Source organism: Diadema antillarum, unplaced genomic scaffold (assembly GCF_040938485.1).
Source record: "Diadema antillarum isolate AM-2024a unplaced genomic scaffold, OU_Dant_1.0 seq00001454_RagTag, whole genome shotgun sequence".
Lineage (NCBI taxonomy): Eukaryota > Metazoa > Echinodermata > Echinoidea > Diadematoida > Diadematidae > Diadema > Diadema antillarum.
The window spans coordinates 396,100-416,802 of record NW_027272200.1 but is presented as its reverse complement, the minus strand read 5'-3'; the positions used below and the strand labels follow the sequence as shown (position 1 = coordinate 416,802).

The window sequence follows — 20,703 nt, the reverse complement described above, 5'->3', positions numbered from 1 at the left end:
TCAGAGCGACTGACTGAACGTCACACTCCCCTCGACTCTCCTTACCTACCTGCGACTGGCACTGGTTCTTTTTTTTTCTTTTTTTCAATGCAACCCGGCTATACCGCGTACCGCTAGGGCTCAGCTAACTCGAAGAGCAAAGAGAGAATCGATACTTCCTATGAGTTTACTACGGGCCCCTTCTTTATTCATAACATCACGATACACACACGTAAACGACACACGCACACACCAATACGATAGTACACCACCGCGGAGGAGAGTGATCTTCCTTGCAAGCTGCGATCTTTTAGGGGTCCCCATATTCTCAGGTTTTCACTTTAGCTGACACCTAAAAAAGTCAGGCATGACGCCGTTCGGTCGCCTGATCACTGTCTTACTAATTTCGTCCACATGCCTGTATCATGGTAAGTCGATCATTGAGGTAGGAAAGCTCAGAAGTGAGAACAAATTTTGACCTTTCATCTTACTATACAAGTCCTAACACTCGAACAGCCTATCCGTACGTACTGTCTTGCATCCGCATTTCCTCTCAGTAGTTTCTCAAGCGGTATGTACACTTATCACTATATCAGTCATGATTTGCAATGTTTCTTTTCGCGTGGGTACGGTGGACTGGACTACTACAGTTCTAACATTCAGAGACAACGCATTCATGCGGAGATACTCGGGGGGGGGGGGGGGGGGCGATCACAAGTAAGAAATTGTAAGCCAAAGAGCGTGTTGACAGGGTTTATGTGTTTCTGTATATTCCATGTTTTAATACTAATAGCTTGCCAAATCACCTAGAAAGAAAAGAAACATGTCAAATTGGTATCTAGTGACCTTCAAAAGCTAAAAGTAGAAGATGATTTGACAGACGAAACATGAATGCAGCGTGATTCCCCTCATCGAGTCATGGGAGTCTAGGACTTGCGAGCAGTTCCCACATCTCATCTACGCAGTGGTGCTAGCTTCCGTAACATTACACTAGATTGTCTAGGCCTACATATCTGTATTACTCGAGCTCTAGATCTACTTGTTAAAAAACCCTTACGTTAGATCGGTGCAATGACGGAAGTGGAAGTGCAATATTTTTGTTGCTGCTCCTCGTAGAGTTATACTCATATACTCTCGGCATATTACAGAGATTTACGTTTTTTTTTTAAATTAAGGATTTAGACTCTACAGAAAACTTCGTGTGTAACGCATTAAGGCACACGCCTCGTGCTTGTCGAATGATGTGCCCAAATACAGTACGTTTGACAAAATATTACGCGTGCCGTCATACCACAGTATAAACGACTAGACCTCTATCAGAGTTGGTTTCGAACGCTTTGCTGAATTCTTGTTACTTCTACACACACACAGGTGTACTAACCATCTGCCAACGCGGATCCTTCTCGCATTGAACACTCAGTCACTCACCTCAGTCACTGTACAATCGTGCAGGACTGTGTTTCAGGCGAGTTTAAGTATTGAGTGAGATTGGTACACATGTAGTAGCCCTAACTAACTCGTCAATTGCCAGTGCAACTATTTGTACAAGGTATCGTAATTGGTATGGAGGACGGGTAATAAATATGAGTGATATTTGCGCTCAAAGTACACGTTTTGAATTCGAGGGTCACCATAAAATTTCGCTGCAACGCCCATAACTTAAGCTCACGTGACTACCTCCTATAAGAGACAGAGAGAGAGAGAGAGAGGGGGGGGGGGGGCATCTAGTTATCTCCTAGTGCTAAAGCGCTTGAAATTACAGTATGTATTATACCTGTAATCCTCCATAGACTTCAGTCGTGGCACTCTACAACTGTACAAGAAGGACGTAGAACGCCATTTTAAGTGCATGTTGCTGCGACATCCCCAGCATTAGGTCTTATGTCTTTATTCAACATCAGTTCAGTTAATTAATCAAAACAAAATTGAATGACAAGCATAGAATATGACGGTCAATTTAACATAAGTAGAATCTATACCTGAAAATGGTAAGGATCGAAATACAATAGGACCAGTAGCTCCCATCAGTACAAATCGAATCTGGAAAAAAAAAATTACGCAGCAGAGATACAGCGTTCGACAAAACCTAAGAAATCATTCATTCTCAAATACGATTACAGAAGATCAAAACTAAACCCAACACTGTTGTTCATTTTTTTAAAGGTATTACTAGTATCGCTACTGATATCTTCGAAACAGAAAAGGAAAAGTCTGAAGTTCATGTCATCATGAAGCCAACTTGCCTATTTATCATTAAAAGATAGAAATATCGCTACGGCGACGGGTATGCGTCCGCCTTGATAGTGCATGGTTCTTCAATATCTAGGTCTAGAGTATGTCTTGACAATGTTAGACGGCAGTTTCTATGATTGGCGAATAACTGACATCAAGTTATTGACATAAACACAAAGCGGTGTATACAAAAGTAGTTGAAACGGGCGAATATTAGTACCCCTAATTTTATGGACAGAAACTGTTAAAGTGTCATGTGTATAAATGTGACATGTTTAAAAGATACCGTACTGTAAATTTATAATTTAAATATGAGGATGTAAGAGGTAAAATGAATAGAAAAATTGCACAAAGTCAACAGAGAGTGGTGATATTTCGTCGCATGTCCAAAAGCTTGTGAAAGTGACGTCATCGAAATGCACCTGTTCAATGCTGCGTTTCAGGCTTTGAGTGCAAGTGATAGTAAACCGGTTTCAGCTGAATCGATGTGGGTAAACGAGTATTAAAACTGACAAAGAATTCACATATAGTGTACTACATGTGTACATGTGAATTGAAAAGTGTGGCGTTTTCATGAAACACTTTTGTATGCCTTTGTTTATATAGGCCTATATATTATTATTCTAGCACCTAATAAAGCACGCTAACACTGGTTCAACACATCTGCAGCAATGTTCTTTATAACAGGTCTGTACTAAAGTTTCTCGTAGTGTTGGTATCTTATCCAAGTTACGTCTCTATTTACCAAAAGAAACCTTAATTACTCTGTACAATGCCATAATGTCTCATTTAATGTAGTGTAATGTAGCTTGGGGAAATACTTATAAGACTCATATAGATAAGGTGATTGTTCTTCAGAAAAAAGCTGTAAGGTATATTACACATTCAAACTATAGAAGTCCAAGTTTGCCATTGTTTATTCAACTTCATATTTTGCCATTTGAAAAATTAGTTATCTTGAGTTGCTTGATTTTTATGTTTAAGACACAAGGTGATCCGAAATCTTTAATGAAGGATGCGTTTGTGTTAAATTCTACCGTTCATGCTTATAATACGCGTAAAAGTAATCTCATTCATCAACCCTTTGTAAGAACTCAAACTGCCCAAAATTCATTTGTATATGTTTGTATTAGAGAATGGAATAATTTGCCATTGAGAATTAGGTCAGCCTCAACAATATCCAACTTTAAACGTACATGTCGCATTTATCTTGCGGGAAATTTGTAAAACAAGAATTGATCAGGGAAGCTGAATTAAAAGTATATAGTAAAATATAAAGACAAGTATCTTTCTGCAATTTCATGTGAACTACAGTACATGTATGTGCATGAGCGTTTTTGTGACACGTGTTTGTGTGATTGAATGTGTGTGTGTGTGTGCGCGCGCGCGTGTGTGTGTGTGTGTGCTTGTGTTGCATCTGTCCTATGTAAATATGTTACTATTACACTGTTGTTAATATGTTTACAACTTTAGTATGTTTTGTTTTATATGCTTATCCGGGACCCCTTTTTTACAAGCTCTGCTTCTTTTGGGGTCCCAAACCATTCATTATTCTAAATGCACGAAACTTGACCAAATTGTAGAAAGAGGCTTACTTATTCCAGAAAAAACAATCAAAAGGAGGGGGGGGGGGGTTCATGTGCTCGTTTTTGTGCTAGCAGCGCCCCCACGCGACATATATATCATCGTAAGTTCCCAAAATCTGGTCAGGAACCTATGCAAGGATGCCTGGCAGGATGCGTTCATAAATGTCACACTGTACTTCCAAAACCCATGTCATTTTCACGAAACATGACCAGATTGTAGAAGAATTAAGGCTTACTTATTCCAGAAAAACAATCAAAAGTGGGGGTTCATGTGCTAGCTTTTGTGCTGGGAGCACCCCATATGATACAAATCATCCTATAGGACCCCCAAATCTGGTTATAAACCTAGCATGGGTGCCCTGAGTAGGTGGGATTCATGAATGTCATGCTGTACATTCAAAACCCATGCCATTTTTACGAAACTTTATCAAATTGTAGAAGAAGGCTTTCTTAATGCAGAACAATTGTAAAAATGGGGGATTCATGTGCTCGCTTTTGTGCTAGCAGAGCCTCCTTGCGACAGAAATCATCGTAAGACCCCCAAATCTAGTCAGGAACCAATGCAGGGATATACCCTGCTAGGAATATGAATCTCATGCGATTCACTCAAAGCCCCATTTTTTTTATTTTTTTTTTCAAAAACAAAAAACAAAAAAGTGTCACAATTGCAGTGATATGGTGGAAAAATATTCAGAAAGGAAGGTCCATGTGCGTTTTTGTTATTTCCCTTACACAGCCATAATGATATCATGAGGACGCAAGCGTGGAAAACTCCACATTAACATGCTTGTTTGTTTGTTTGTTTGTTTTACCCACTTGCTGTACCCATGTGCAGAAAGCTATAATGGAGGAAGAAGAATGAATGTAAGGAAATGGGAGTTTTGGCGTTAGTCTGACGGTCCTCAAAAGGAAAACAAATCTTAATGTAATGACGTTGATTGTAGATTACATCGTGTTGGTTGTTGCAGTGGTTGGTAAAGTGCGTGTTGTGAACTATGGATATGTACCTTGAGAACACCCCCCCCCCCCCCCGAAAAAAATTCTTTGATTCTCCTTTTGTTGCACCAGATTTGGTAATGAAACATTAATATCTGAATGATTTAAGTGATAAATACATATTTGGTAATACTTTCGTGACCTTGCATTTTGTAACGAAAAAAAAAACACAAAAACAAACAAACAAACAAACAAACAAGCACACATAAACAAACAATATTTTGTATTAGTAATGACAAGTTTAGATCTCATTTAGATTTTAACAGAGATATTCAGATTGTTTTAGTTGTTAGACCTAAAGATGAGGTTGTGTCATATGTTTGTTTGTTGTTGTTGTTTTTTAACACCTAGTCTAGTAGACTAGTAGTCCCCGACTAGGGCCTATAGGCCCTAGGTACCTTAGCACTCGATTTGACCATGTTAATGAACTGATAATGAACTGCATGTCACAAAACAGATCTGTGGATTGAAAATGGAAACAGCTCAGTTCCACTTCCAAGTTTCCCGATTTCGTCGATCAGTGTTATGCTACCATGACCATGTATATGCGGCTCGGAACTTTGCGTAGTACGTACAGATTGTAACGCGTACAGTTGGCACGCAAGCCGAGCGAGGCCGCCCAGCGCGGCCGCGGTGGGGAGCTGTCGGCTATTCGTGGGTGCCACACTCTAGCTCGAACTACTACAGGGGGTGTTTCATCAACGTTTGTCAGCGTTGACAACTGTCAGCACTGACAATTTCAGCAAAATCCTTGGTTTTGATTGGCTGAGATACGCTGGTCACTGACTGTTATGGTGATTCAAGTTGTCAGCGCTGACAAACGTTGATGAACCCCCCAGTAGCAGCTGCTCAGCTCAGCTTGCTCAGCTCATCACTCGTGCGTGCGCTTCTACGCTCTTTGTTACATCACTGAAACCTTTGCAGCTAGGATGCGCACAAACTCAACTGAGGAACGTCCTTAAATAAACTTGAACTTGAACTTGATGTGATACATTTATAGACTAAAAGACTGAATAATGCTGGGAATGCACATACGTCAATGGAACTCATTAAGACCAGCGTTTGAAATTGCTCGATGAATTTTTACAATGAGCAATGATATTTATGATGGAAAGAAGAAATGAATAATAATAGCAGCTAATGTTGACATGTTAAAGCAAGCATATCAATGGAACACAATTGTGTCTGTATGTATGTATTGAGAGATTGTGAGAGAAATATATATGAGGCACGAACATACTTTACAATTGAACCTTCCAAATGTTGATTGTTTTACAGTTGCCATGTTTACAGACGCTGCCATGGCTGAGATAATCAATTGTTACGAATAACCTCCGACGGATTTGGCCATGGGTGCCCCCGGAAACCCGGACTCGCTCTTTAGAATGTCGACCGTGAAGTCCAATAATATTAATACCAAGACGCAATAGCCGTAACACCAGTCTATAGCTCGCTTTGGTCGGTACCGAACCAACCGTGTCCTGACGACCTGCAGGTTCCGCAAGTTATTTTGTCACGTATCTTCTGCGTGATTACAACCAAAATACATCCACCTTTGTGTCACACAGTCACAGAAATGATTATAAAAGGTCATACCGCAGAGACTTTTTACTAAAGGCATAGGCTGTCTTCACATGTTTGTCTTGGGCAAGGAAGCTTTTGAATAAGTGCTAAGGTGTCTGAAAACTATGCACTCGAAAAACGCAAATCTCCGTCAAGACCATTATTATGCAGTCACTACCGCCGTAGAACTATGTTCAGGCATCGCAGTGCAATTATATATTGTGCTTCCGGATCATGATATACTGTACGCAGATCGCCACCAAAAGGTATAATCTCCAATATCTTCCACCACAACGGATCTACTCTGAAAATAAGGTCAAATAAAGACATAACACTCGAATGATATTGCTAGAAGGCAAAAACAAACAAACAAACAAACAAAAACAAAAAAACAAAAACAAAACAAAAACTACAAATAAACTCCTGCATTAACAAAACCTCTCGTTTTGCGGGAATAAGAAATCAACACTGATAATTTGATTTCATACAGGCGCAGTCATGTAAGTGCAGTACAGTTTGAAATAGTACAAACAATCAATGTAATGGCTTTTGAAGATGGAGTTACATAAACGGAAAATATGAAGAGCTTATGCATGAGCTGCAGACAGCTTCATATGACGAAAGGCATACAAACCTTTCCAGAAGGTTGAATGATTAAAGTTTAGAATATGAATTCATGTTCCTCCATCGCTAGTGCAGAAGACTATACAACAATAAGGCAACCGATGTGAAGAAAATGAGAATTCAACATATTATTTTCATTTTTCTAGCGTGATGAAACAGCACGGGACTTACCTCGCTCAGAAGACAGGGGAATGATATCATCTTGTGTCGATAACAGGTCGAAGAGATGTGCAGTTGAGTTGTGAGATCACGTCGTCTAACTTCTAACTTCGCCATCTAACTTCACAAGCCCTTTCACCATGAATGATCTGTGTGGTGCTACCAAAGCAATGAAGAGTAATAAGGCAGCTGGATTAGATGATATCCTCTGTGAGCAGATCAAACATCTTGGACCTGTTGCACTCCAGTGGCTGCTTGACATGCTGAACAGATGTCTGAGTGACAACACCTTGCCAAAGCTATGGAGGAAATCCAGAGTGGTCGCCTTACTCAAACCAGGCAAAGACCCAGCCAGCCCAAAGAGTTCAAGTTCAAGTTCAAGTTCAAGTTCATATTTATTCGTTTTTTCCACAATATATAACACAAACATAAATCTCACTTTCTTAAGTGACAAAATCAATGCATACAATTGTACAGAGAAAACAACAATAATAGCAAAAAAAAAAAAACTAACAGTAGCGATACATTGCAATAGTTGCTAAGATAACGAAAGTGAAATAGTTTTCAATATATGCACTGTGTGAAAAAAACGAAGGGACCCACTAAAAAGACAGAGCTTGTAGAGTGTGGGCCCCTCGTTTATTAGAAGTCCGATGTAAAAATTGAATTGAAAACAGCAAAAAATCCGCACAAAAAGTTCGTCACAAAAAAGTTTGGCAGCCCACTAAGAGACAGACGAACAAACAGTTATACATAAAACAACTATATACAAACAGAGTAATGAACAGAGTTACAGACCTATCTCCCTGCTCTGCCACACATACAAGCTCTTTGAAAGGCTCTTACTCAACCGTATCGCCCCCTTTGTAGATGAGCTCCTCATTCCCGAGCAGGCAGGCTTCAGGCCAGGAAAGTCCAGTACTGGCCAACTGTTGAATCTCACACAGTACATCGAAGATGGGTTTGAGGAAGGGCTGATAACTGGAGCAGTTTTTGTTGACCTCTCTGCGGTCTACGATACAGTGAACCATAGGATTCTTACAAGGAAAGCCTTTGAGATGACCAAGGATGTCACGCTGACACAATTGATCAAGAACCTGCTTTCAAACCGGCGGTTCTACGTGAATCTGAATGGTACCCGCAGCAGATGGCGGAGACAGAAAAACGGTCTCCCGCAAGGAAGCGTCCTTGCCCCGCTTCTTTTCAACATCTACACGAATGACCAACCAACCCATCCAAGTACAAGGAGCTACCTGTATGCTGATGATCTCTGCATTGCCTCACAGAAGCAATCCTTTGAAGAGGTGGAAAAAGCACTCAGTGATGCTCTGGCAGGTCTAACTCCTTACTATGCCACAAATCACCTACGTGCAAATCCTGAGAAGACTCAACTTAGCGTCTTCCACCTTAAGAACAGAGATGCTAACCGACAACTGAGGGTCAGATGGTATGGAAAATGGCTTAAACACACCAATATGCCGATCTATCTATGCGTCACACTGGATCGTTTCCTTACTTACAAGGAGCACATTGCCAAGACAAAGGCAAAAGCTGGACCAAGGAACAGCATATTGAAGAAGCTTGCTAATACAAGATGGGGAACAGATGCCAAAACTATCCGCACCACAGCTCTTGCTCTATGCTTCCCCACTGCCGAGTATATGCAGCCCCTGTCTGGTGTAGGTCATCCCATGCTGCAAAGATCGACCCAGTCCTGAATGCAGCTTGCAGAGCTATCTCTGGATGTCTGCGACCAACAAGAGTAGATGACTTTTACTTTCTGTGTGGTATTGCCCCACCACACATCAGGCGAGAGGTCTCAGCACAGATGGAGAAAACCATGCAAGCAAGAAATTAACCCTCGCCACCCACTCTACAATCGTGAACCTGCTAAAAAGAGACTCAAATCCAGACGCAGTTTTCTCCATTCAACCGAATCCCTCGATGGCACCGCCCACGGTCGAAGGATTCCCCTATGGTCCAACCACCTCCAGTCTGTGACACATAAGCTCTCCTATGGACCAAGTGAATCACTCCCTCCGGGTTCAAGTGAGGCATGGCCCACCTGGTCATGCCTGAATCGCCTACGGACAGGAACAGGACGATGCAAAGTCCTCATGCAGAAATGGGGCTACAATAGGGATGGAGAAACTACTTGCAACTGCGGGCAGGACCAGACAATGCAACATCTTTTGGTCTGCCCCCTCCTACCAGAGCCATGCACTGTCAATGATCTGGAGACTTTCAACACCAAGGCCAGATCCTGCGCTCTGCACTGGACAGGACTTGTGTAGTGACTCGAGAAGAAGAAGAAGAAGTCGTCTTGATGTCATTCTCGCGTCCGAGAAAGTGATGGAACGAGACTAATAAGAGATCTCGCCTTCGCGACCTCATGCGAGAAGTCACCGAAAGAGAGATCTGAGATCTCGTCCTCTCGAATTCTTGGGTCCGAGAGGCGAGAGATAAGAACTCATCTTCTCAACTTCTAGAGTCCGATAAGGCAAGAAAGCGAGAGATACGAACTTATCTTCTCGACTTCCTGAGTCTAAGAAGACAAGAAGACGAGAGATAAGAACTCATCTACTTAACTTCTTTAGTCCACGAAGGCAAGAAGGCGAGAGATAAGAACTCATCTTCTCGTCTCATTGAGTCCAAGAAGGCGAGAGATAAGAAGTCATCTTCGTGACTTCTCGCGTCTGAGAAGGCGAGAGATAAGAACTCATGTTCTCGACTTCTTGAGTCCGAGAAGGCGAGAGATATGAACTCATCTTCGTGACTTCTCGCGTCTGAGAAGGTGAGAGATAAGAACTCATCTTCTTGACTTCTTGAGTCCGAGAAGGCGAGAGAAAAGAACTCATCTTCGTGACTTCTCGCGTCTGAGAAGGCGAGAGATATGAACTTATCTTCTCGACTTCCTGAGTGTAAGAAGACAAGAAGGCGAGAGATAAGAACTCATCTACTCAACTTCTTCAGTCCAAGAAGGCAAGAAGGCGAGAGATAAGAACTCATCTTCTCGACTCCTTGAGTCCAAGAAGGAGAGAGATAAGAACTCATCTTCTTGACTTCTTGAGTCCGAGAAGCTAGGCGAGTAGGCGAGAGATAAAAACTCATCTTCTCAACTTCTAGAGTCCGATAAGGCAAGAAAGCGAGAGATATGAACTTATCTTCTCGACTTCCTGAGTCTAAGAAGACAAGAAGGCGAGAGATAAGAACTCATCTACTTAACTTCGTCAGTCCAAGAAGGCAAGAAGGCGAGAGATAAGAACTCATCTTCTCGACTCCTTGAGTCCAAGAAGGCGAGAGATAAGAACTCATCTTCTTGACTTCTTGAGTCCGAGAAGCTAGGCGAGTAGGCGAGAGATAAAAACTCATCTTCTCAACTTCTAGAGTCCGATAAGGCAAGAAAGCGAGAGATATGAACTTATCTTCTCGACTTCCTGAGTCTAAGAAGACAAGAAGGCGAGAGATAAGAACTCATCTACTTAACTTCGTCAGTCCAAGAAGGCAAGAAGGCGAGAGATAAGAACTCATCTTCTCGACTCCTTGAGTCCAAGAAGGCGAGAGATAAGAACTCATCTTCTTGACTTCTTGAGTCCGAGAAGCTAGGCGAGTAGGCGAGAGATAAAAACTCATCTTCTCAACTTCTAGAGTCCGATAAGGCAAGAAAGCGAGATATACGAACTTATTTTCTCGACTTCCTGAGTCTAAGAAGACAAGAAGGCGAGAGATAAGAACTCATCTACTCAACTTCTTCAGTCCAAGAAAACAAGAAGGCGAGAGATGAGAACTCATCTTCTCGACTCCTTGAGTCCAAGAAGGCGGGAGATAAGAACTCATCTTCGTGACTTCTCGCGTCTGAGAAGGCGAGAGATAAGAACTCAATTTCTTGACTTCTTGAGTCCGAGAAGCTAAACCATGATATAGGCGAGTAGGCGAGAGACAAAAACTCATCTTCTCGACTTCTTGAGTCCGAGAAGGCGAGAGATAAGATCTTATCTTCTCGACTTCTTGAGTCTAAGAAGGCAAGAGAAAAGAACTTATCTTCGCAACTTCTAGAGTATGAGAAGGACGAGAGATAAACGCTTATCTTCTTGTCTTCTTGAGTCCGAGAAGACGAGACATAAGATCTCATCTCGACTTGTTGAGTCCAAGAAGGCAAGAGATGAGAACTTAACTTTGCATCTTCTAGAGTCCGAGAACGCAAGAGATAAGATCTCATCTCCTCGACTTGTTGAGTCTGAGAAGGTCAAAAGGCTAGAGATAAGAAATCATCTCATCGACTTCTTGAGTCCAAGAAGGCAAGAGATGAGGACTCATTTTAGCAACCTCTAGAGTCCGAGAAGGCGAGAGATAAGATCTCATCTTTCTCGACTGCTTTAGTCCAAGAAGGCGAGAGATAAAATCTAATACTCGTTTACTCACATCGATTCAGCTGAAACCGGATTACTCATCACTTGCACTCAAAGCCTGTAACGTAGCATTGAACAGGCCAGAAGGCTAGAGATAAGAAATCCACTTCTTGAGTTGAGAAGCAAGAGATAAGATCTCATCTTATCGACCTCTTGAGTCCAAGGAAGGAAGTGATGAGAACTCATCTTCGCAACTTTTAGAGTCCGAGAAGGCGAGAAATAAGATCTCATCTTCCTCGATTCTTGAGTCCAAGAAGGCGAGAGATTAGATCTCATATTCTCGACTTCTTGAATCCGAGAAGGCCAGAATACGAGAGATAAGAGCTCATCTTCTTGACGTCTGGAGTCCGAGAAGGCAAGGAGGTGAGAGATAAGAACTCATCTTTTCGGCTTCTCGAGTCCAAGAAGGCAAGAAGGTGAGATCTCAGATGTCCTCTCAACTTCAATTCAATTCAATTCATTTATTTTCATTCTTCTTCTTTTTTCTTTTTTCAACAAAAACATAACACAAGATAGATCAAGTTTTACATCATAAAAGAGAAAATTTGTCTTAATTGATAAATGGTATCAATAAACATAGGAGCGCATACTGGCAAAAAAAATAATACAAAGTCATGATTCAGTTGAAAAAAAAAAGGAAGAAAGAATAGAGAGGCCCACTAAAAAGCAAAGCTTGTAGATTGTGAACCACTCATAAAACCTATGAATTACTTATTTACAAACACTTGTGACGAATATAATATACGACAGGACGGGACAAAACAGAAGAAACACAACAACATGACACAACTTGCCAGAATAGATGAAAAGTATGGAAGGAAAGAAAGAAAAAAAGAGAGAATGAGAGAATACCTACACACTGAACAAGGGAAATGGAACAGAGGATGGTAGAGAATGTGCTTCATAGAGTTGGTGCTGCATGCAGCTGAGCAAAGATTGTAATGGCTACTTCTTTACGTAATAATGAATTCAGTGTTTGAATGATTGGTGGGTGGATGATGAACCCTGAGGTTAACAAAAAGTATAGCTGTTTATGGAAAAAAACAGCTATAGTTTTTGTTAACCTCAGGTCTTCTCGGGTCGGAGAAGGCAAGAATATCTCGCCCCCTCGACGTCTTTGGTCCGAGAAGGCGAGATGGCGAGCGGTGATATCTCGTCTTGTAGATATTTTCAGAGAGGGGAAAAAAGCTTCACAAAATGTAACATGATTCCTTTGAACCCGTCAATCCCCAGTGACCAGATTTCTGTAGTTTTGCACTGTAGCGCTTTATCATAATTGGTTGTTGTTTTTATTAAAGCATCTGATTGACAAAATGTCATACATTGACGCAGATAAGCACCGAATTTATCAGTGTCTAGTATAGTAGTAACCGTCATGGGCATGCATACATACTCAGGCTTCGACCCTACGACCGCCTGATCACGAGACAGGTTGTCTCTGTCAATATGTCATATACGGTACGATACAATTCTTTTTCATAACTTGGAATATCCTCCCCCTTTCATCTTTTTTTTTCAGTCGTATATATCATTACAAAATTTTATACCTTGAGCTGGCAGCATATTACACCATAAAAATTAATATTTCTTCCCTAGATAGAGCAATGATTTTAATTGATTTTCTGATTTTGTGCTAATGAAACGAATTTAATTTTACATACTTACTTACCAAGTGTGATTTGCCAATAATTTCTATCATGGCTGTTACTAAAACACACTGAATAATCGGTGGTTATATTTACGTCGATGAACGACGTCACGATAGTTTGTAAATTAGTTGAAAAAAAAAAATCTAGACGCAACGGTTATTGATTTGAATATTGAAGATAACATGATAAATAATAAAGAAAGAGAGAAATCCAAGAAAATTAAGTGATAATACTTGTGATTATTGTTTAATCTATATCATTAATGTCATTGTCATTACCACAATAACAGTAACAACAGAAATGATAACAACAATAATAATAGTAACGACGCAACAGTGATACGTCATTCGTGCACATCATCCAATGTTAGGCACTCGAGGTACGCAATGATTGGTAGAAACATAATATACCAAGCACATTATTGACAGCAGATCATAAAAAAATAGAGACACGGACCATGAGGAGCGGGATGATATTTTGCCGAAATGATCCCAACTCCCACTAAAACAAGAAAACCTAGATGAGGGAATGAGATGTAGCGACTAACTGCCTACAATCACAATGAAAACCGATCACCGGGCACCAAGGTAACATACATTTTTTTTTTCTTTTTTGTAACCCAACACATGAGACATTTCTCATGATTTCTAGCTTGAGTATTGAAAAGAGCAAGACTCTCTTTATACCAAATGTGGTGCAGGGTTGAATGCATATTTCCGTCTATATTCATGACCTGAAAAATCTACATCCGTTCATCTTCTTCAGCACGCTGCTTTTGTTACGGAGATAAGAACAAATCTGGATCAGTTACAACGAGGAAGAATCGATTTCGAACACAATCATTCTTATAATTATCCCCTCGTGTGCGGAGGTGACTCTCCATATTACAAAGGACAGCAAGAAACAACACAGCGATAATGGGAATCCCATCCGCCAAGTTTCTTGGTTACTTTGGCAGAAGCCCATATGTGAAACAGTTCATCTACTCGGTTAACTCATTTTGGACCGTCAGCCGATTGGCCACTGACTTTATTTGCACAAAAAACATCAACAAGCTGCCAACTGATAGCATTGAGAAAGTTAAGGGTTAGCGTCCTATACTCAAGAGCCGGATCCACTAATAGGGGTTTTTATATTATTATCTCATAGAGGAATCTCCGATCTTGCCTCATGTCGCCAAATGTTGACAGTGTGGCTCTCCAGATGAGACATCAAAGTTTGGTTAGCTGTCGTATCACATGATCGACACATGTTTTACATGACGATGTTTGGTTGCCATGCTCTCCCTATCCATAGTTTTCCTGCCTGTTGCCAAAAGTCTTGATTGTTTGGGTAAGCGTGCAGTGTCTATATGCATGCATAAAGTATGCATTTATATAAATATAACACACACACGCACACACACACACACACACACGCACACACACATATGTATATGTCACGATATTCTATGTACATATGGAGAGACAGACCATTATGTACATTGTATGTGTATAATATTTTTATACTTGTGTACATGTATATTAATTTTTGTCATCATTGTAAAGTACGCTTTGTTTCTAGTCATTCATAGAATACATTTTGTATCAAACTTTATGATTTGTATTTTTTTTGTGGCAATTCGTCAAACATGTCATTTATCAATTACTTTAGTGACCGCTCTTCAGATTCCTCATAACAGCGTTCACATCCCCCCCCCCTAAATTTCCATTGAATATGTTTTTATGTGATTCCTCGAAAGTGGTCGAACTTCCGCCTTCCATGACTAATAACAGAATTTGTTGTCTGTTTCTTGGGATTGGGGTGATTGATCGCTTTGAAAATGTGATTGCTAAATAGTAATGAATTGTTCTTTTTCACATGAAATAAACCATTACTGGAACTTGAACTTCAGTTGCATCGCCACTTACAGTTGTACCATTCAGTAACGCAGCTCTCCGTGTTTGTGCTTTTGTTCATTATAGTTCAGGCAGCCGCTTTCAGGGAACGGAGATCACTGTGGGAGTTGAACACGCTGATTAACTGCTTCACTGGACGAAGTGGTCTCTTGTACAACGGCTACGGCTGCTGGTGCGGGTTTGGGGGTAGCGGAAGACCGGTCGATGGAATCGACAGGTGGGTCGGCTGCATTCATTATATAATATGATGGTATAAAGCTTACCCATTTCTTCGTCAATGTCTCAAAGTTTAAAGTAGACCTCCGGATGATTTTCAGATTTTTACAATTGAACAACTATAAATTAGTTACACTTAGGACAGAGTTTCAGGATTTGTGATAATTGGGATGAAGAATAAGAATACACTGTATTTTCAAAATTTAGAACAAACTGCAATGAACAAGGATGACGACATCGCAGAGTCACCATAGAATGCATGAGTTGGGGCTCATGGAAGCAGAACAAAAGAAGAAGGCATGCATAGATTATACACAGGTGAACTCGCAAGCAAGCGATATTGTAATGAAATTACACTGCTTTATCTCTGAAATATGTGAACCTCCTATGTCATCATCCTTGTTCAGTGTAATTTGTTTAAGGTTTTTCAAAGTATTGTTTCTCTGCTCAAGAACCACAATGAATTCCACAAATCTATACATGGAGTTGTCGATTTATGTTCTACATGATGTGAAATTATGAAAATCGTCTGAAATGTCCCTTTAACAGCTATGTGGCATAATGCTCCAGACTTGGGCTATGGAATAAGGGTCACGTTAAGAAAGAGAAAAAAATAAAAATAAAGAGTGAGGAAACGAGTGAGAGAGAAAGATGAATGTATTGACCATTCATAATATTGTGAATTATCTCTGCAAACGGGAACTAGCTCTTATGTTGAAGTTCAGGTTGTCTTATTTCATCTGTATTGACCAACAAATAGCTGTGAATACATTTCATCTCCAACATTTGGATATTATGTGATCTTTTGTTTCATCAAATTCACGTTCCCCTTTCGCAAAGAAATTTCGTTTACCACAGTTACCCCTTTTATAATTCAGGAGTGAGATTTATCCGAACACTGTATCATTAAGCACACGCGAAACACTTTGTTTTTCAAAAATCTTTATTTGATTTTTATGGTTTTACATACAGAACTTTCATCTTGAATGTATGCAAGCAGTATGCACTCAACAATGATTCATTAAACGAAAAGAGAACAGTAGGTATAACATGAAAACATGGAACACGTACGTTATTTTTTTTTTTTGAGCACCTGAAGGCAATGATTATGTGTTCATCTTATTTAGATTCAAGATTCAAGATTCAACTTTATTTTCACCTCCATCAAAATGAACAAAGAAATTATGTACATTGCATATGCACGGGATATTTGTGATTGCACGGGATATTTATTCAATACGGTACAAAAAGTTCGATGGTGCTGTCTTTTGCAGATGCTGCATGGAACACGATAACTGCTACGGGCGTCTCCAAAGTGAAGACTGCGGCGTGTATTTCCTGAACTACGGCTACACAAAGCGCGACTGTGGCCAGCGAAACGTCAAAGCGGTCTCCTGCAGTGAGTCGCTCCTTTCGAATCTACAAAGAATCAGACAACACGACATCGAAGTTGACCTCTCTGTAAAGTTGGCACTTCATATTGATAGGCCCCTGAAAAGTTGATTCACCTTTCTAATTCGATTTCCATTGAAATCGAACGAATAAAACACGTAAAGTTTCGGAATGAGGAATTTCTGGAGTCTGACAATGTTTCGCCAAAAGAGCGATATCATGTTATTTCAGTTAGGTCGTATGTCTCGTGGTGACGAGGCTGATCTTCGTTCGATTTCTCTTTCATATTATGATGAAAATAATTCGCTTTATTGTCTTTCCACAATTTAATGTTCCAGTATTCCAGGTGTTTGGAAAGGGAAGGGGGGGGGGGGATAATTTTTAACCATCACCACGGGAAAAAGATAGACCATATAAAGACGTTTATTATGTTCTATTCCGAAATGGATACTATTGGCCTTTTTTCACATGTCACAAACTAATCGGCATAGTGGTATGTGACTGGTTTTCCTTGTCGCTCTAAATTAGTAAACAAACTGTGTAATTAGCTTGTTAATAATGAAGTAGATTACAACTTCCCTTTTCGGTGCCATCCTTCCAAATCATCATTATTGTTACTGTCAATATTATTATTGTTATCATTATCATCATAATTATCGTTAATGTTTAATATACTATCAAAACATAATTACCATTGTTATTGTAATTAGTGTTTTTTTTTTTTTCTAATCTTCGCATTTCTCCCTCAGCTGATAACATAGGCTGCGGCCGGGAGCTCTGCGAGTGCGACAAACAACTTGCCAAATGTCTACTGATAAACGTCGACAGCTACAACAAGGCCTTCGCCAACTTCGAGAAAAGCTTCTGCGACGTCCAGAGAGGGGGACTGGTCATCAACGACATCGTCGAATCGAACTCGCCGATCTCCGTTGTGTCCGGTGATGAGGCAGCCTCGTACCGAATCGATGACGGCACAGGGATATACCAGCAAATATAGTTCAGTTATCACCGAAACCTTGTACGAACATTCGTACTATAATATTTGTGTATGTGACCGCCTAGCTCAAAACCCAGAAAATTAAGCCAAAACGAGTTTCTTATTTTCTACATAATCAGAGTAAGACATAGAGAGTAAGACCCAAGCTTAAAAATCATTTATTATTTGTTGAAATTGGACCAATCTGATCTGTGGAAGAGTTAGGATGTTTCATAGAAAAAGGAAAAAAGAGGATTTAAAGATTACGATCACTAAGGTGTACTGTGCAGAAGTACCAATAATAGACTCATGTTACTTCCCAGAAACAGCGCCTCTCTGAAAATAAAAATGGTCCTAAAATAGTCAATACAGCCATAGCCCTATTTCAACATTTTCAAGTTGCCAAATTTTGATAGTAGGTACAGAAAAAAGAACACTTACTGGTAAAACCAACATAAAAAAAAAAATGAGTTGGTCAACCCAAATGATTTATTTCTTTTGGTCTATTGCAGAGAATGCTAATCTGCCAATTTTTTGTGGGTTTTGAGCTGGGCAGTCACATATTAGGCACGTGAGTGAATAACAAGTCTTCACTATCAAAAGCAGCTAAATTGGGAATATCTACCACTGAGTCGGCCTGCCTCGTACAAATGTATACAACTGTCAAACGTCCAGAAAGTTATGAACATAGAAAAAGGATCGATGATCCCATGGTCAATTCCAATCATCATTTCGGTTTACTTAATCCCTCAGTTCATAAGTAAGAGATGAACATGTAAAATGTAAGAGGTAAAAAGGTTATTTGGACCAAAGTGGGCTTTGAGACCAATGACGAGGCAAGGTTCTTGAAATAATGTAATTACGCAATACAGACGCACGAGACAGCTGAGTAAATTCTGTATTTTGTAGGTTTTTAGTTTACCTGTACAGGCGGCATGAAAGAATACAAAAATTACAATATGACGAATGTCTAGTTTGCACATGTTTTAGATTTTTTTTCTTAAACTGGTGTTTTTCTGCTTTGCTCTATGCATTTGCTAGGTGATGCAAAGTACTTGATATGGGGGGGGGGGGGGGGGGGGGGGGGGAGTATCGTTCCCCTCTCTTCAAACAATTTGATAGTACCACGCACAATAACAGGGCTAATTTAATATTTGCCTCCGCCCCCCCCCCCCCCTCCCCGTTGCTACTCCTAGTGGTCCAAAGTGGTCTATGTGGGATGGATGTTAAGGTATTTGCCTTTGTATCTGCATACCCCGTCGCATAGCTTCCGTGTTTTGTTGTTTTTGTTTGTTATTCCGCAGGAATAAGAAAAGCAAGCTTTCATGAAATGAAATCCGATTATAGAGACCTTCCTGTTTGTAAATTATATGTCAGTCTCCCTGATCACCCCCACGTCGGGACATTTCTGATTTACATCTCTAAACATTGTGAATGTTGGTTACTCTGCTCTTAGTCATGTTGAGGAGACAAGATCAGGTCTTCTGATCACACAAATTATTGATATCTTTATTTTTTTTACTATTTCATTATAGGATTTGAATCAATTACAGGTACGTACATGCATTCCATCCTGTGTAGTAGGCGAAAATCGCTGTGAAATGCGTGTACATCACAATGTGAGATTTGTACTTTTTTCATGCCTATTTTGTACGTACGGAAGATACTTGGGTATTTGAACTTTTTTTTTTTTCAACACGAGGCTATGTACACTGTTTGTTCTGTTATTGGACCTGCGTAATCCTTGCAATGCATGTCCGCAATTTTTCATAATGAAACATTTCTTGAAGAATTGAATATCATTTGCCGGAAAGTTCTTTTAATTTGTCAGATATCTAAGGCAAAAGTGTATTCAATTATATGTTGTCGTCACAAACAAACAGACTAACTCACACATACGCACACTCACACACACACACACACACACACACACAGGCGCGCACACATATAATGCATGCATCAACAACAAAGATGCGGAGTTAGATGAAAGGTTATAATTAATTTTTGTCTTGATTAGGGTCTGTGCAAAACAGATTTGCAATGAAATTAGTCCATGCATTTTATAAATACATGTTCTTTCTCGCTTTACCTACGCTGATGTCAAAATGTTTCCAACTTTTTCAACTTGAATATATACTACTAAATAAGGCGTAAAGCATAATTCTTCTTGTTATTACAGTGTACATACATTTTGAAACTTTTGAGTACGTTAAATGGTGCGGTTGGTACTAAAATAAGTATGTGAGACTCATGCACGTGTATATATTCACTTGTGTACTGTAAAATGTCAATATCTCGCTATTTCTCCCTTTTTGGATATCAGTATGACCCAGAATGTCGCATTAAATTCGGCTATGTGAATTTACTTAGACTCGAAGATTTTTTTTTTTTTCATTTCACACATGCATGTTCACATGCATGTTTTTTATGCCTCCGCCACGAAGTGGTGCCGGAGGCATTATGTTTTCGGGTTGTCCGTCCACCGTCCTTCCGTCCGTCCGTCCGTCCTTCCGTCCGTCCGTCCGTCCGTCCGTCCGTAATGAATTTTGTGGACAAGGTAACTATCAAAACCTGTTGAGGTATCCTAATGAAACTTGGCATGTATGTGTATTAGGGGGTGAAGTTGTGCCTATCAACTTTTGGGTGCACATGCTCAAGGTCAAAGGTCAAAAGGTCAAGGTCAAATACATAAAATTTCACTATTTCCACCATATCTATTGAATGCCTGAAGATATTTTCTTGAAACTTAGTGTATACATGTATTACCCGATTAAGATTCTCTGGTGAAAGTTTGGGTCATGATGTCAAAGGTCAAAGGTCAAAAGGTCAGGGTCAAATACATCAAATTTCACTATTTCCACCATATCTATTGAATGCCTGAAGATATTTTCTTGAAACTTAGTGTATACATGTATTACCCAATTGAGATTCTCTGGTGAAAGTTTGGGTCATGAGGTCAAAGGTCAAAGGTCAAAAGGTCAGGGTCAAATACATAAAATTTCACTATTTCCACCATATCTATTG

At 40.0% G+C, this 20,703-nt stretch overlaps 1 protein-coding gene across 1 annotated transcript; it reads left to right on the top strand.

Moving 5' to 3' along the window:
- Positions 1-225: 225 nt before the first annotated feature.
- LOC139709612 (basic phospholipase A2 homolog LmutTX-like) lies at positions 226-18,738 on the top strand. The gene is made up of 4 exons (XM_071621571.1): positions 226-407; positions 15,162-15,312; positions 16,586-16,710; positions 17,453-18,738. The coding sequence occupies exons 1-4, from the start codon at positions 347-349 to the stop codon at positions 17,698-17,700; spliced, it is 585 nt and encodes a 194-aa protein (XP_071477672.1). The 5' UTR covers positions 226-346; the 3' UTR covers positions 17,701-18,738.
- The last annotated feature ends 1,965 nt before the right edge of the window (positions 18,739-20,703 follow it).

Coding starts and splice junctions, on each gene's coding strand:
- LOC139709612 (XM_071621571.1), top strand. CDS start 347: ATGACGCCGTTCGGTCGCCTGATCACTGTCTTACTAATTTCGTCCACA. Junction 408..15,161: donor GTCCACATGCCTGTATCATG/GTAAGTCGATCA, acceptor TGTTCATTATAG/TTCAGGCAGCCGCTTTCAGG. Junction 16,711..17,452: donor CGTCAAAGCGGTCTCCTGCA/GTGAGTCGCTCC, acceptor TTTCTCCCTCAG/CTGATAACATAGGCTGCGGC.